Consider the following 15298-nt stretch of genomic DNA (forward strand, 5'->3'; position numbering starts at 1 on the left):
GCGGGAGCCCAGCAGTTCTACCCCCTGCAGTGAGGGAACTCAAGGGCAGCGCTGCTCCCCAAGCAAACGTCCTAACCCCTGCCTGAAACCTGGGCCATGAAGCCCTGCAACTTACACACTCTGGTGACAGAGGCAACAGGCTGCATGGACCAGACCCAATGCCCCACCACCCACCCTCACCCTGCCACGGACTCTGTGGCCCCACACTGGAACCAGCACACAACCAAATAATGCTGCCTAGAGCAGCAGAGGACTCACACCTGGGGACGCTGGGGAAAGCTGCAGCAGTGGCAGGATGGGTTTAGGTGAAACTTGGAATGAACTCTCAGTGCTCAGAACTTTTTGAACAATAAGGAAGTAGGGTCCTCTAGTCCCAAGCTACACCGGCTCTGGCTGTGCGTGGATTTACCTAGAGCCTCAGTGTTTACCCACTTTCCTGGGTCAACTTCAACCTCCAGCCTGCCCATTAGTCAGGACAGAGGGCTGCATACCCGCTCCCTGAAGGGCCAACTTCTGGCCACCTGTGCCACTTTGTACCAGTGACCCCCGCTGAGGGCCTGATATGGCAAGGTGTGCAGGGGATATCAGCCCTGGCCAGGATGCTGCCCAGGGCCCAAGTCTCTGCCCGGCCCCTCAGAGCACCCACCTCGGACCAGCAGCTGGGCAGATGAGTAGGCGGCACCCATGGCATTGCTGATGTAGGCCGCATACTGGCCAGAGTCCTCCCGAGTGACTGAGATGATCTCCAGGGTGTGCAGGGTCTTTTTGTCAGTCATGCGGATGTGGGCAGATGCGGTCAGGGGCTGGCCATCTTTGAACCAGTATAATCTGGGAGCAGGGTAGCCTGGGCCACGGGAGGGGGAGTGGTCAGCCTGGGCTACCACCCACGGGCACTGTGTCCTCCAGATGGGAGACAGATGAAGGCCTGGAGAGAGGGTCCCTCAAACACCCCCACACCACCAGTGATGGAGTATCGGCCTCCAGCATCCAGGCAGCAGGGAGAGTGACTGCCTGACCCTGTTGCTGGGGTCTCCTTTCAATTGTAGCTGACGGGGCACGGCTCCTTGGCCTCCATCCTGCCATGGCCATGTCCCCACTCCCTCTCCCTCTCACCTTTCACCTTGAGCTGGAACTTGGCCAGGTGTGTGCCAGGGGCCACCTGGAGGTCTCTCAGTTCCTCCACCACCTGGGGCAGCTGGCCCTCATCAGTGGTGGACTCTGTTCCCTCCTGTTCCCGGCTGGCAGGAGAACAGAAAAGGGGTCAGCCATAAAGTAGGGCAGTGAGGGGAGCAGGGCGGGAGGGGTGCTGAGGGGCTTGGGCATGGATGATGTTGGAAGCCCCTGTTTGCTGACAGAGACCGCCAGGGCTTGGAGGAAGGCTCCAGGATTGGATGCTGTCAGACCAAGCCCTGCCCTCACCCAGCAGCATCACTCCCCAAGAGGCCCTGCAATGTCAGTCCGTGGGGCACAGCCCACCTCTGGCAGCTCCTACCTGGACAAGTAGCCTTGGGCACTGAAGTAGGATGAGGTCTCCGTGGCATCTGCTGCAGTGTCATAGTCTGTGCTTGTCACTGGGGAAGGAAGAGGGGAACTGGAGCAAGGCCTGCCATCCCGTCTGCCCCAGCACGAGCTCCTGCACCAGGATGGCCTCGGCCCTCAGAGGTCCTGATCACAGAGCCTTGCCTGGAAGCCACTTAGACTTGGGAGCTAGGAAGTCATAGGGGGAATAGTGATATTGTAGCCTCTCCACCCCCAGCTATTACCAGCCCCATACTTCAAGGCCTATAACTAACTACAAGCCTCTTTGACATGACAAACTAATAACGAATGATCCAGAGGCCTCAGAAGAAACAGTGATAGTGGTAGAACCTTCCAGTTCCATCCTACTAGGGAATAATGGGATGAAAAGATACAGGCCTCAAACAGCTAGGACTTGTGTTTCTAGTCAAGATGGAGTGACTGAGGTTGGACTTACCCTCTTTTATGGACTAAATGTTGAGATGCCCCCCAAAGACCATATGCTGAAATATTAACCCCCTATAGATAAAGAGATGGGCCTTTGGGAGGTGATTAGGTGATGAGGGTGGAACTTCCATGAATGGGATTACTGCCCTTATAGAAGGGACCCCCAGAGACCTCCCTCATCCTCTTTCTATCATGTCCTTTATTTTTTTCTTCTGTTTTATATATATATATATATATATATATATATATTTTTTTTTTTTTTTTTTTTTTTTTTGGAGACGGAGTCTTGCTCTGTCGCCCAGGCTGGAATGCAGTGGCACGATCTCGGCTCACTGCAAGCTCCGCCTCCCGGGTTCACGCCATTGTCTCAGCCTCCCGAGTAGCTGGGACTACAGGCGCCCGCCACCACGCCGGCTAATTTTTTGTATATTTAGTAGAGACGGGGTTTCACCGTGTTAGTCAGGATGGTCTCGATCTCCTGACCTCATGATCCGCCCGCCTTGGTCCCCCAAAGTGCTGGGATTACAGGCGTGAGCCACTGTGCCCGCCTTCTTCTGTATATTTATAATCTTCTTCTCTACTTGCTATTAATCCTATCCATTGGATTTTTTATCTCTGGAAGTTCTACTTGGGTTTTTAAAATATGTTCTGTCTCAACATCACTAATCATCAGGGAAATGCAAATCAAAACCACAATGTGATACCACCTAACTTCTGCAAGGATGGTCATAATTTAAAAATTAAAAAACAGTAGATGTTGGTGTGGATGCAGTGGTCAGGAAACACTTCTACACTACTGGTGGGAATGTAAACTAGTACAGCCACTATGGAACAGTGTGGAGATTCCCTAAAGGACTAAAGGTAGAACTACTATTTGTTCCAGCAATCCCACTACTGGGTATCTACCCAGAGGAAAATAAGTCATTATTTCAAAAAGACACTTGCATACGCATGTTTATAGCAGCACAATTCACAACTGCAAAATCATGGAACCAACCTCAAATGCCCGTCAATCAACAAGTGGATAAAGTAACTGTGGTATATACATAGGATGGAATACTACACAACCATAAAAAGGAATGGATTAACAGCATTTGCACTGACCTGGATGAGATTGGAGACTATCATTCTAAGTGAGGTAACTCAGCAATGGAAAACCAAACATCATATGTTCTCACTGATACGTGGGAGCCAAGCTATGAGGATGCAAAGGCATAAGAATGATACAATGGACTTTGGGGACTTGGGGGAAAGCATGGGAGTGGGGGCGTGGGATGAAAGACTACAAATAAGGTGCAGTGTATGCTGCTCAGGTGATGGGTGCCTCAAAATCTCGCCAATCACCACTAAAGAACTTACTCATGTAACCAAATACCACCTGTACCCCAGTAACTTAACGGAAAAAGTAAAGAACTGAAAAATAAATCTTGAGAGATAAAAAAAATTAAATAAAATATATTCTATGTCTCTACTTTTCTTTTCTTTCTTTTTTTTTTTTTTTTTTTTTTGAGACAGAGCCTCACTCTGTCACCCAGGCTGGAGTGCAGTGGTGCAATCATAGCTCACTGCAGCCTCAACCTCCCAGCTCAAGCGATCCTCTTGCCTTAGCTTCTCAAGCAGCTGGGACTACAGATGTACAGCACCATGCCTGGCTAATTTTTTTGTATTTTTTTTGTAGAGACAGGGTCTCACTGTGTTGCCCAGGCTAGTCGTGAACTTCTAGGCTCAAGTGATCCTCCTGCCTAAGCCTCCCAAAATGCTGGGATTACAGTCATGAGCCAAAGTGCACCAGGCCAGGACAGCAATTTCCTAAACATGGGAAACAAAGATGAGCCCTGTGATTGCGCCAGTTTCCTGCCTTGAATTTGTAGACTCAGGGAAGGGATACTGAGGTAGGTCCCAGCAGACTCCTTGAGATGAGAAGATGGAGCCCAGAGTCCTGGGAGACTAAGGCAGCTAGAGTTCACAGACAAAGTGCTGGAGAAAAGAAAGCAGTACAGAGAAAGGACCTGCCTCAAGGACTCAGCAGAATACTGACTAGCATTTGCATGTGAGGAAAGACCCACCTGAAAGGATTAGAGGAAACAGTACCAGGAATAGCTCCTGGTTCTACCAGTCAGACTAGAAAAATTCCTAACTCAAAGGGCATTGAGTAGAGTACTCAGGAAAGTTCTTGCCTCAGCAGTGGGAAATAATTAGCCCTAGACTGAGCACTGCTCTGGAGCCACCAAAGAAATCATAAAAGCTAGGCCCCAAAGAATAAAATTGCATCCAAGTATCTTCACTGTATCCCAGAACAAAGCTCAAGAAGATCGGCAGAAATACAAAATATCCTAACAGGGTAAAGTTTACAATGTCAGGCACTCAATCAAAGATCACCAGACATACCAAGAGACAGGAAAAGATGACCCATAAAGTAGAAAATAATCAACTGAAACCAACCCAGAATTGATGCAGATGTTAGAACTGGTAGAGGAGACATGAAAACAGGTATTAGAATTGTATTCTCTGCATTCAAAAGGTTAAGTAGAGATGTAGAATATATTTTAAAAAACTCAAGTAGAACTTATAGAAACAAATAATAAAATGAATGAGATTAATAGGATGGATATTACAGAAGAAAAGACAGTGGACATAAAGGCATGAATAAAAACTATGCAAAATACAGGAATTTTTTAAAGCGAAAAGAGCATTAGTGAACTGTACACACTCCATGTGACTTAATATACAGGTAAATGAAGAAAAGAATATTTGAAGCAATAATAATAATACGTCTTAATATACATGTAATTGGAGAAAAGAATATTTGAAGCAATAATGGTCACAGAAATTCCAAACTTAATGAAAACTCTAAACCCACAGTTCTAAGAGGGTCAACAAAGTCCAACCTCAACAAACATGAAGAAAAGTACACCAAAGAACATCATAATCAAATTACTCATAACCAGTTATTTTTTTAAAAATCTTTAAAAATACCTAGAGAATTTTTGTGAAGAAAGAGATAAGCTGATCCTAAAATTCATATGAAAATGCAAGGCACCCAGAATAGGCAAAAAAATCTTGAAAAAGAAGGAAGTTGGAGGACTTACCCTCCCAATTTCAAAACCCACTACAGAGCTACTGTAATCAGGACAGTGTAGTGCTGGCATAATGAAAGACATTTAGATGAATGAAACAGAATTTAGAGTCCATAAATAAACCCATACATTTAGAGAAAATCAAATTTTGACAATAATTCCAAGACAATTCAATGGTGAAATAGTCTTTTCAACAAATGGTGCTGAGACAACTGGGTATCCACATTAAAAGAACAAACTTGGGCCCTTACTTCGTATCATATACAAAAAAAAAACCAAAAAAACCAAAAAAACAAAACACAAAAACCTCAAAATGGACCAAAGACCTAAATATATGAGTTACTATAGGCATAGGTGTTTAACTCTTTATAACCTTGGATTAGGCAATAATTTCCTAGAAATGACAACTAAAGCACAAGCAACCAAAGAACAAGTAGGTAAATTGTACTTTATTAAAATTTAAAACCTTTGTTGAGGCAGGAGGATCACTTGAGGCCAGGAGTTTGAGGTTACAGTGAGCTATGATTATACCACTGCCCTCCAGTCACAGTGCCATGAACCATTCACCATGCTCTTGAGCTTCTCCTGAGAGGCTTCCTGATCAAGCCATCTGACAGCCTTCAAAAGGGACCTCAAGGGAGTGGTTGGGGTAGGCTGGACTCACCCTTCTTGACCCCCTCACCTTACTCTATGAGGTCCACTTCCAAACCTTCCTGGGCCTCTGTTCCAGCCAGGATGCCTCTCACAGAGATGAGATCCCTCAACCCCTTACCCCAAGGGGCTCCAGACTGGGGGCCTGTCTTGGCCCTAGCTCCCAGAGAGCTTTCCATCAGCCACAAGACTCTGAGGCCCCAAATCCTGCCTGGCCTGAGACGAATGCTCTCTGAATCATCCTCAAGACCAACTCAGGAGCCCCTACACCACCCACCCTGGAGACACCAAACCAGGAGCAGTACTCACAGTCCACACGGAGCTCAGCCTTGGTGGAGGAGACACCCATGCTGTTCTCAGCCAGGCAGCGGTAGACACCCATGTCTGCTGGCACCACGGCTGTAATGATGAGCTGATGGCCACCCTGTTGGTCTTCATTAATCATGTAGTGGTCATCCTCCTCCAACAACTTCCCATCCTTGAACCAACGCACACTAGGCATGGGCTGACCTCTCACCACACAGTCAAAGCTCACAGGATACCCATCTTGCACTTCTTGGTTCTGCAACTCGGTCAGGAACACCGGGGCTGGGATAGATGGGTGATTTAGCCCCAGGGAACAATGATCATGTCCAGCTGCCACATACATGCAAGTTGCCACCAGATGAATGGTTTGACACATATGATGTACAGAGCAATCATTCATATGGGAGTGTTCATAGACCCTGACAGCTAAACAGAATGGTATCTTTGCCTGCTAAACTTCTCTCTCTTCCTTGTTCTCTAAGAATTCTGTTTGCCAGCTTGGTTCCCAAGCTGCTCTGAGGCAAAAGCGATAAAGGGCTGGAAACAGGGAGGAAAAGGGAGGTAAAGCAAAGATAAAGACTGTTTGGCCTGTAAGTCCAGGAGGAGCAGGTGAGGGATTTGAAGCAAGGCAGAGGCTCAAAATTGGAGAGAAGTTTCAAGAAATAACACTGTGGGTCATTCATCATACCCTCTTTAACATTCCTAGAGAGATACAAGTAAATAAGGAAATGGCTTTTTAATTACTCCTAGATGCTGGAATGGGAAACGGTAGCAGACTGGACCATGAGGAGTGCAGCATTTTATACAGGCTTCAGAGTCTCATTTTTAAAAAATTCTAGAGAGTGAACACAAATGACCCTTGAACAACATGCATTTGAACTGCATGGGTTCACTTATGTGTGGATATTTTTCAACCAAACTGGATAAAAAAAATACAGCATCTGTGGGATGCAAAACCCTGTATAGCGCTGACTTTTCATATATATAGGTTCTGCAGGGCTGATTTGGGGACTTGAGTATGTGTGGATTTGGGTACACATAAGGGTTCTAAAATCCATCCTCTGTGTATACCAAGGTAGAACTGCATTCCCATTGTCATTTCACAGATGTGAAAGCTGAGGCACAGAGATGCTAAGCAGCTTCCCCCAAAGCACATAGTTAGTAAGAGACAGGGTTGGAGTTCAAATTCAGCTCTATTTAACTTCAAAGTCAGGGCTTTTCACACCTCAGTGGGCTGCACCTGCAAATAACCCAATGGTGGGCATGGGTAACCCCTTAAGCTTGCAGCAGACTCTGGATCCTTCTCCCCTGCCTCTCCCTGCCTCTGCACCCTGGTTCGTGACCCCAGACCGAGGCTGTGTGCAGACTCACCAGCATCAGAAGTCAGTAGGCTGGGCAATGGCTCTGGAGGCACCACAGGGGCAGGGGCCTCTTTGCTGATGCGCATCTCTACCCTCCGAGGCCCCTCCTCCACCAGGTTGATCTCCACCCCGATGCCCAATGTGGCAAACATCTCCTGGAAGCGAGTTACCGCCTGGCGGGCCTCGGTGAGTGCCTCAAAACGGATGCAAATGAAATGCTCATCTTCGCGGTATGTCTGCCAGTCCGCAGGCTCCTCTGGCTCTGCAGGGCCCTCATCTGCACTCAGGAAGAGCTCCTCGTCTGAAACCTCAGCCGGGCTTTTGGTGCGGAAGAGCCGGTGCAGCCGCCGGGCAGCCCGGCGGAAGGCATTGTCCAGCTCACCCCCAGAGGAGCTCTCGGCCTCACTCTCTGTCCCACTGATCACCACGCAGGCACTGTGGGCCACCTGGCCAAACTTGTTGCTCACCTGACAGGTGTAGTGGCCAGCATCAGCATGGCCCAGGCCAGTGATCAGCAGAGAACAGGTGCCATCCCTAAGCTGGTCGATGTGATGGTGCCGCCCGTCGGTCAGCTCCACACCATCCTTCAGCCAGCAGGCTCGCACATCTGCCTTGCTGGCCACGACACACTCCAGCCGCAGGGCATCCCCTACCTGTGCCTCGGTGTCCCCAAATGCGTGGGAGAACATAGGCCCTTCCTGCTGCTTCATCTCCTTCCGGACCTTGTAGCCCTTAAAGGCGGCCTGGATCTTCACAGCTGCCTTGTCCATTGAGGGATCACCCAGGTCTTTGGTGCTCAGGTCTCCCAGAGGTGGGCGCACAGCAGCCAGCGGCTCCTGCTGCTGCTGTGGCTTCACAGAGGGGGCTGCTGGGGCCCCAACCTGTGGGCACAGAGCCTGATGTCATGGTGAGATAGGGAATCTGAGGCCAGGAACAGGGCACGACTGGTGTGGAACGCATGGCAGGGGCAGCTCCAGGTCTTGCTCCAGTATGCCCTTTTTCCTCCTACCAATTGGACCAACACTAGCTTCAATTTGACCTAGATGTCTGACAGCACCTTCCAAAAAGCAAGCCCACTTCCTGGAAATCACTTTACACAATCACTCAGACCACGATGAACAGGGTTGTGAAGAACACCATGAAGAGACCAGTTCCAACTCTTCAGGCAAAAGTTTTAATGGTCAGATGTGTATATGAATGGATGGATGCAGGGTGGATGGAGAGATACATCAATTAATGGATGGTTGAACGGGAGAACAGGTGTATGGATGGATGGATAGATGGATGGGTAGGTGGGTAGCTGGTGGATGAGTGAATGGTTATACAGATGGTGGTATGGGTAGATGAGTGGGTAAACAGGCTGACAGACAAACAGACAAACAGGTGAACGAGTACAGGAATAGATTATGGACAAATGGTGGATGGATGGGTGAAAGAGTAGGTGGATAGATGATAAACAGCAGATGGATGGAGTTGTATGGTTGCATAGGTGGGTAAACAGGCTGACAGACAAATGAATGAACAGGTGAACAAGTGCAGGAGTGGCAGATGGATAGTAGATGGATGGATGGATGAATGGAATGGAATGGAATGGAATGGAATGGAATGGAATGGAATGGAATGGACTGGAAGGATGGTGGGTAGATGGTAGATGGATGGATGAATAACAGGATAGTGAGTAGATACATGAATGGATAGTGGGTAGATGGGTGCATGTCAGATAGGAGGATGGGTGAATAGATGAAAAGAAGGAAGGATGGAAGTATACATGGATGGACAAATGGAAGGATGGTAGATGGATGATGAATGGATACATGCATAGATGGACAGATGGAAGGATTATAGAAAGATGATGAATGGACAGATGGTGAGATGGTGAACAGATGACAGACGGATGAGTATATAGATGGCAGAGTATATAGATGGTGAATGCATGACTAGATGGAAGGAAGAATGTGTGCATGGATGGATAGATGGTGGATGAATAGATGGAACAAAGGAAAGAAAGATGAACATATGGATGAATAGATGGCAGATAAGGAATAGATGAAAGGAAAGAAAGATGGACACATAGATGGGTGGATGAAAGAAAGAATGAATGCATGAATGGATGAATGAATGAAAGGAAGAATGGATACATGGATGGATGGATGGATGGATGGAGGGAAGAATAGACAGATGCATGGATTGAAGGATGGATGGTGAACAGACAGAAGAGCATAAATGCATGCATTGATGGATGGATCGTGTATGGATGGATGGAAGGATGGATGAATGGATGGATGGATGGTAGATGGATGATGCATAAACAGATGAAAGTAAGGAAAGACAGATGTATGAATGGATGGATTAGGTAGAAGGATGGAAGGACGGAAAAACAGATGCCTGAATAGATGGATGGCAGTTGGATTGAATAGAGGGATGGCAGTTGGATGAATGAAAGGATGGGTGGATGCATGGATGGATGGATGCATAGATGGATGAATGGTGGATGGGTGGATGGAAGGAAGGATGGATGGATCGATGGATGCATAGATGGGTGGATGAGTGGTTTAGATGGATGGATGCATGAATGAATGGATGAATGGTGGATGGATGCATAGATGGGTGGATGAATGGATGCATGAATGAATGGATGAATGGTGGATGGATACATGCACGGATGGATTGATGAATGGTGGATGGATGGATGCATGGATGGGTGGATGAATGGTGGATGGGTGCATGAATGGACGGATAGATGAATGGTGGATGGATGGAGGAATGGTGGATGGATTGATGCATGGATGGGTGAATGAATGGTAGATGGATGCATGGATGGATGGATGGATGGATGGATGGATGGATGGATGGATGGTGAAGGTCTCAGACCTCTTCTTGCAGGGCAAGTTGGGGGGGCTCACCTTGCTGGTCAGTGGTGAGGTGCCTTGCCTCCCAGCCTTCTTGAGGTAGGTGACCAGGGAAGGGGTGCCTGCCCGGGACTCATCATCAGAGCTGGTGTGTGAGAGGTCAGCCTCTCCAGTGCGTGCCAGCTCATCAGCCGTGGAGTAGCCTTCCGAGAGATCAGGTGCCACCTCCTCTGCCTCCTGTGGCAGGTGCTGTGAGCGGCCATCCTCCTCAGGCAGCTCGCTAATGGAGTCTAGCGTGGGCTCACGGCTCATGCGACGTTTCCGAGCCAGGGCCTCCCATAGTTGGTGCAGGTCGCCCTCCTGGGCTGCCTCGAGGGGCAGGCTGGGCTGAGGAGGGGCCTCATCCACAGAGGCTGGGCTCAGCGCCACTGAGGAAGGCAAAAGACTGGTCAGTGGGCTAGTTCAGAGCCATCAGCCCAGACCTCAGCTGCTTATCAGTATGTAGCTGGGCTGTGGCCTTGCTAGGCCTCTACCCCCACCTGGCACTAGCTACTTCAGATGGCACAATCTTTGCAAGTCTCAGAGCCCCTGAGCCTTGGCTCCCCCACTTTGAGTGAGGCCACAGTCTACCTCCCTGCACAGGGTATGTGATGACTGGAACAGGAAAGGACTCTGCAAAAGCAAATTGGGCTGATTTGAGCCCTTCTGGCCCTGCTTCTGGGATAGAGTGCCTAGACTCATGGGGGTGCTGGCTGCCATGCAGGGAGGATCAGGCTCAGAGTTCAGGGGACAGGCCTCAGAGTGTGGGAGGGCTCGGAGCACTGGGGTTTTCAGGGGGTTCAGAGTACAGGGGATGTCTGTGTGCAGGGGCCCAGAAGCTTAAAGGGACCAGAATAGGAGAACCAAGGGCTGCACCACCCAGGACTTGCTCAGGGACAGGCAGGCTGGCCTAGGCCATCAAGACTTTGCAACATGGGGTTTACCACATCTCCCTATGCAGCCTCAGTCTCTCCTATGTGATGGGCCTCAAAAGGACCCTCAGCCCTTCCCTAAGAGACCCTGTGAGAGGAAGGTCAAGCTGCACCCCCACACCAAAGCTCCCCACCCTGGAACCTGGAAGGACAGGGACGACGCACCCTGGAAGGTGGCAGCCGCGGGGCAGGTGGAGCCCTGGGCTGGTCCACAGTGGTACTCGCCCTGGTCTTCTGCTGTGAAGCCCCTGATCACCAGCATCTGTCGCCGACCCTGGGAGACCACCTCGAACCGCCCACTGGGCTGGATGCACTCCTTTCCCTTGTGCCAGATGACCTCGCCAGCCTCAGCTGCCACCTCAAGCTCCAGACAGACATCCTCACCAACTGCCACCTGCCGGCTCTCAGGGGCAGAGGGCTGGGGAGGCACAGGCTTCGGTGGCTCTGCTGGGGAACAGCATTAACGGACAGAAGACAGGCTCCATCAGCAAAGATGCACCCAGGGTGCAGGCCCCACCCCTGGGGACCCCTCCCTCTTCCAGCTTGTGGGGGCTGTGAACTCCCCAGGCCCCAGTGAAGCAACTCACCAAGCTGCACAGTCTGGGGCAGGTGAACCGGTTCCCCAGCACCCACTGGGCCCACAGCTGCCACACGGAAGCGGTAGGTCTCCCCAGGGGCCAGGCCATCCACCACACACTCGGGTCCAGGCACCAGCTCGTGGCACAGCCGCCACTGGCCCATGGCCCCCTCCTTCACCTCCACACGGTAGCCACAGAGACCACCACCTCCATCACTCATGGGAGCTGCCCAAGACAGTGTCACAGTGTGGCTGCTGCGAGCCACCACTTCAGCATCCTCTGGGGGGTCAGGGAGGCCTGGGGAAAGGGGAACCAGTCAGGGGGGTGGCTCCCTGTCGGCACTAACAGCCCCTCTGGAAGCCACTGGACTCTGATACTGGTTGCAGGTGGTGTGGCTGTACCCGAAGGCAGCGTGCTGCTGTACCTAGTGGCCCAGCCCGTCTCAGGGAGTGAGGGATGCTGCCCAGGCCCCATGGTGGCGCACTTGCGTGTCACATGGAGACTATATGTGTCCAGAGCCCAACCAGTGTGGAGAGCCCCTGGCGGTCTCTGCACCTCCTGTCTCCCCAGAGCTGGGCTCAGATCTGCATTAGGAGTTGGGGGAGCTGAGGGGGAGGTGGAGCAGAATGAGGGGACTTTGGCCTTATGAACCCACAGGGTGGTAGACTCATGCATCGTTATGCCTGGCCAAGGGCAGCCTCCCAGACCCCCATGGCCAGGCCCATATCTGCAGGCAGTCAACCCCAAGCTCTGCAGTGGGCAGATGCTGCAGAACCCAGCCCGGGATGGTCACCCACTGACCCCCAAGCTCTGGAAGCCAGGCGGGCCCCAGACCCGACCTGCAGGGGAGGGAGAAAGGAGCCCGCCCACCACCCACCCAGCACGGTGAGTCGCGCAGAAGCCACGGCGTCACGGCAAGCGAAGGTGACCTCCCCAGCATGGAGGAGCTGGGCGCTGCGCAGCAGTAGGGCGTGGTGACTGCCATCGGCGGTGACAGTCCAGTCGGCGTCATCCGGCTGCACCGCCGCACCATTGATGTACCAAGACGCCTCTCCCACGGGCACCACCTCGCTGAGCGTGCAGGTGAAGAGGGCCTGCGCGCCGGCCCGGACCGTCGCGTTTTTCAGCGGCTCCAGGATCTCCAGGCGCCAGCCTGCGGGTGTGCCCGAGGAAGGGATGTGAGGGCAAGGGCTGGAGCAGGGCCTGGACTTCAGACCCTCGCTTCTTCCCACCTGCGTGGGTGGGAGGAGTCTGGGAGACCGAAGCTCCCCACCTGCGGCCCCAGCAAACCCCTCTCTCAAAGTCAACCCAGCCTCCCCCGGGAGACACCTCTCATCTGGTCCCCAGTCATGCCTGTCTTCAACCCAGACTCCTGCGAGTCCCAGAGACCAACATGTCCCCCTCCTGGCTCCGGAGAGCCTCTGGTCTCGGCGCACGGCGAACACACCATGCACCCCTCCTGAGCCTCGGGCCCCGGGGCTTCTACCCACTGTGAAGTGGGTGGCTCCCAGCCTCAGGTGGGAGGGGCCGGCCCCTGGCGAACCCTGCCCCTTGTGCCGCTCCCTTCCCCAGCCCTGCCAGCAGCACCAGGGCCTCAGAGCCTCAGCGCCTCTGCAGCGCGGGCGGCCCAGCCTCCTGCAGGAGGGTCTTGGAGACTGATGTCCCCTCTGCAGCCGCAGCCCCCCAGCCCCGCCCCCTCTGCCACCCGCACCCCGCAGCCTCTAGTGGGATCTGGCCCCGCCCTGCACCGGCAGAGCACAGTCACCTCGGACCGTGAGGAACGCGGACGTCACCATATCCCCAGCCAGGAAGGTCACCCGGCAGCTGTCTTGCGGCCGCAAGTTTTTGAGCAGCAGCAGGTGGCGCAGGCCGTTCTCAAAGTAGACCACCTCGGCGTTCTCCGAGGTCCGCACGGGTTCGTCGTCCAGCAGCCAGGTGTGGGCAGCCACCTCAGGCTGGGACAGCTGGCACTCGAACAGCGCCTCGCCACCCTCCAGCGCCTCCACGTTCTCCAGCCCCCGCACCACTGTGTTCTTGGCTGCGGGGAGAGGGAGGCTCAGACCATGCCTGCGCTTCCAGGATCCCCACGTCCCTTGGGAGTGTCCTGAAAACTACAAAAAGTCAAACAAAATACCCCCTCCCCAGAAGCTATGTGGAGGGGGGCACTCAGTGTCCAGGGTGGAGCCACCGTGCCTGCCTCTGTAGTCACCCAGGACCCCCCCGCCACACCATGTCCTGCCCACTTTGGCACTGGGTTCCTGACCTCACAGGTGAGAAACCTCACAGGTGTTCACGAGACTAGAAACTCGCCAACCGCACAACTGGGCTTAAACACAGCCACGAGGCTCAGAGCCATGCTTTACCTGCCATGGCCCCACTGCAGCTTCAGTGTCTGGAAACAGCCCCCTTTCTCTGCACCCCCGAACAGAGCTACTAGACCTGCTGCCTGGCCCCTAGGATGCCATGCTCAGACTCACAACAACCAGAGACCTCCTCCCTAATCCACTGCCCTGCTCCGCTCTCCCCTCCCTTTCTAATTCTCTTGTGGGTTCACGTGTAGGAGTCTCGAATTTGGCCACACATTCTTCATGGAAGCCACAAGTTCAGCAGCTGTGCATGCCCCGCCTACCCACAGCTCAGCTCCTGGTGCAGCGAGCTTGCCACCTATGTGGCCTGTTTCCACCTGTCCGAGCCACCTGTGTCCCAGAGCCACCAGACACAGCCTGCCATTCCACTATCACTGCACAGCCAAAGCTGTGCCAAAGCTGCCCCAGGCCTGGGGCTGCCCACCAGGCGGCCTCACCTTGCACTTGCAGCAGGGCCACTACGCGGGTGCCCGCAGCCTCACAAGAATAGATGCCACTGTCACAGGGCAAGGCCGGCCTGAAGGTCAGCCTGGCCACGTTCCAGTCCTGCTCTATGATGACACGGTGCCCATCCGTGCGCACCTCCCGCTCGTCCATCTTCCATGTGGCCTGCACGGGCTGTGAGTACTGGCAGAGGAGCTCGGCCGAGCCACCCTCCTCCACGGCCAAATCCTGCATGGCACTGACCACCTCCACCACGGGATCTGTCGGCCAACATGCCGGACACACATCAGCCCCTGGAGCTGAGCCACCGAAGCCATCCCACCCTCTGCTGTCAGCATTAGAGGCTTCAGCGGCAGCAAGCGCAGAGCAATGGCAGGAAATGGCAGAGCAGTGACCGCCTGGCACACAGCCCAGGGAAGGGGGCCCACCACGACAGCCCAGGGCTATCCACCGCAGACACACCTCACCCCCACCCATGGGAGACAGCACTGTCAGGCTTGGTATCTTTCCTGGGGGGCCCCTCCTAGTCCTCTTTGCCTCTACCTCCCTCTGGCCCTGGGCACACTGCCCCAACAGGGACACAAACCCTCCAAAGTCCCCCCACCCCATGCCCTCTGGCCCTGGCTCAGGAGCCAGAGCCCCAGCCCAGCTTGCCCCTTCTGCAAGGACTCTGCCATCTTTCTTGGGGTCGCTGTCCCATCTCCACTGTACAAATCCTGCTCCACAAATG

At 52.7% G+C, this 15298-nt stretch overlaps 1 protein-coding gene across 1 annotated transcript in view; it reads right to left on the minus strand.

The window, feature by feature from the left end:
* Positions 1-15298, minus strand: part of OBSCN (obscurin, cytoskeletal calmodulin and titin-interacting RhoGEF) — a 164786-nt gene that overhangs the window by 45562 nt on the left and 103926 nt on the right. The window contains 10 exon segments of the mRNA XM_073011456.1: positions 647-844; positions 1114-1238; positions 1493-1571; positions 6003-6281; positions 7371-8241; positions 10264-10637; positions 11346-11627; positions 11768-12055; positions 12636-12911; positions 13524-13796. Coding sequence (XP_072867557.1) covers positions 647-844; positions 1114-1238; positions 1493-1571; positions 6003-6281; positions 7371-8241; positions 10264-10637; positions 11346-11627; positions 11768-12055; positions 12636-12911; positions 13524-13796 — 3045 coding nt within the window.

Source organism: Chlorocebus sabaeus, chromosome 25 (genome assembly GCF_047675955.1).
Source record: "Chlorocebus sabaeus isolate Y175 chromosome 25, mChlSab1.0.hap1, whole genome shotgun sequence".
Taxonomy (NCBI): domain Eukaryota; kingdom Metazoa; phylum Chordata; class Mammalia; order Primates; family Cercopithecidae; genus Chlorocebus; species Chlorocebus sabaeus.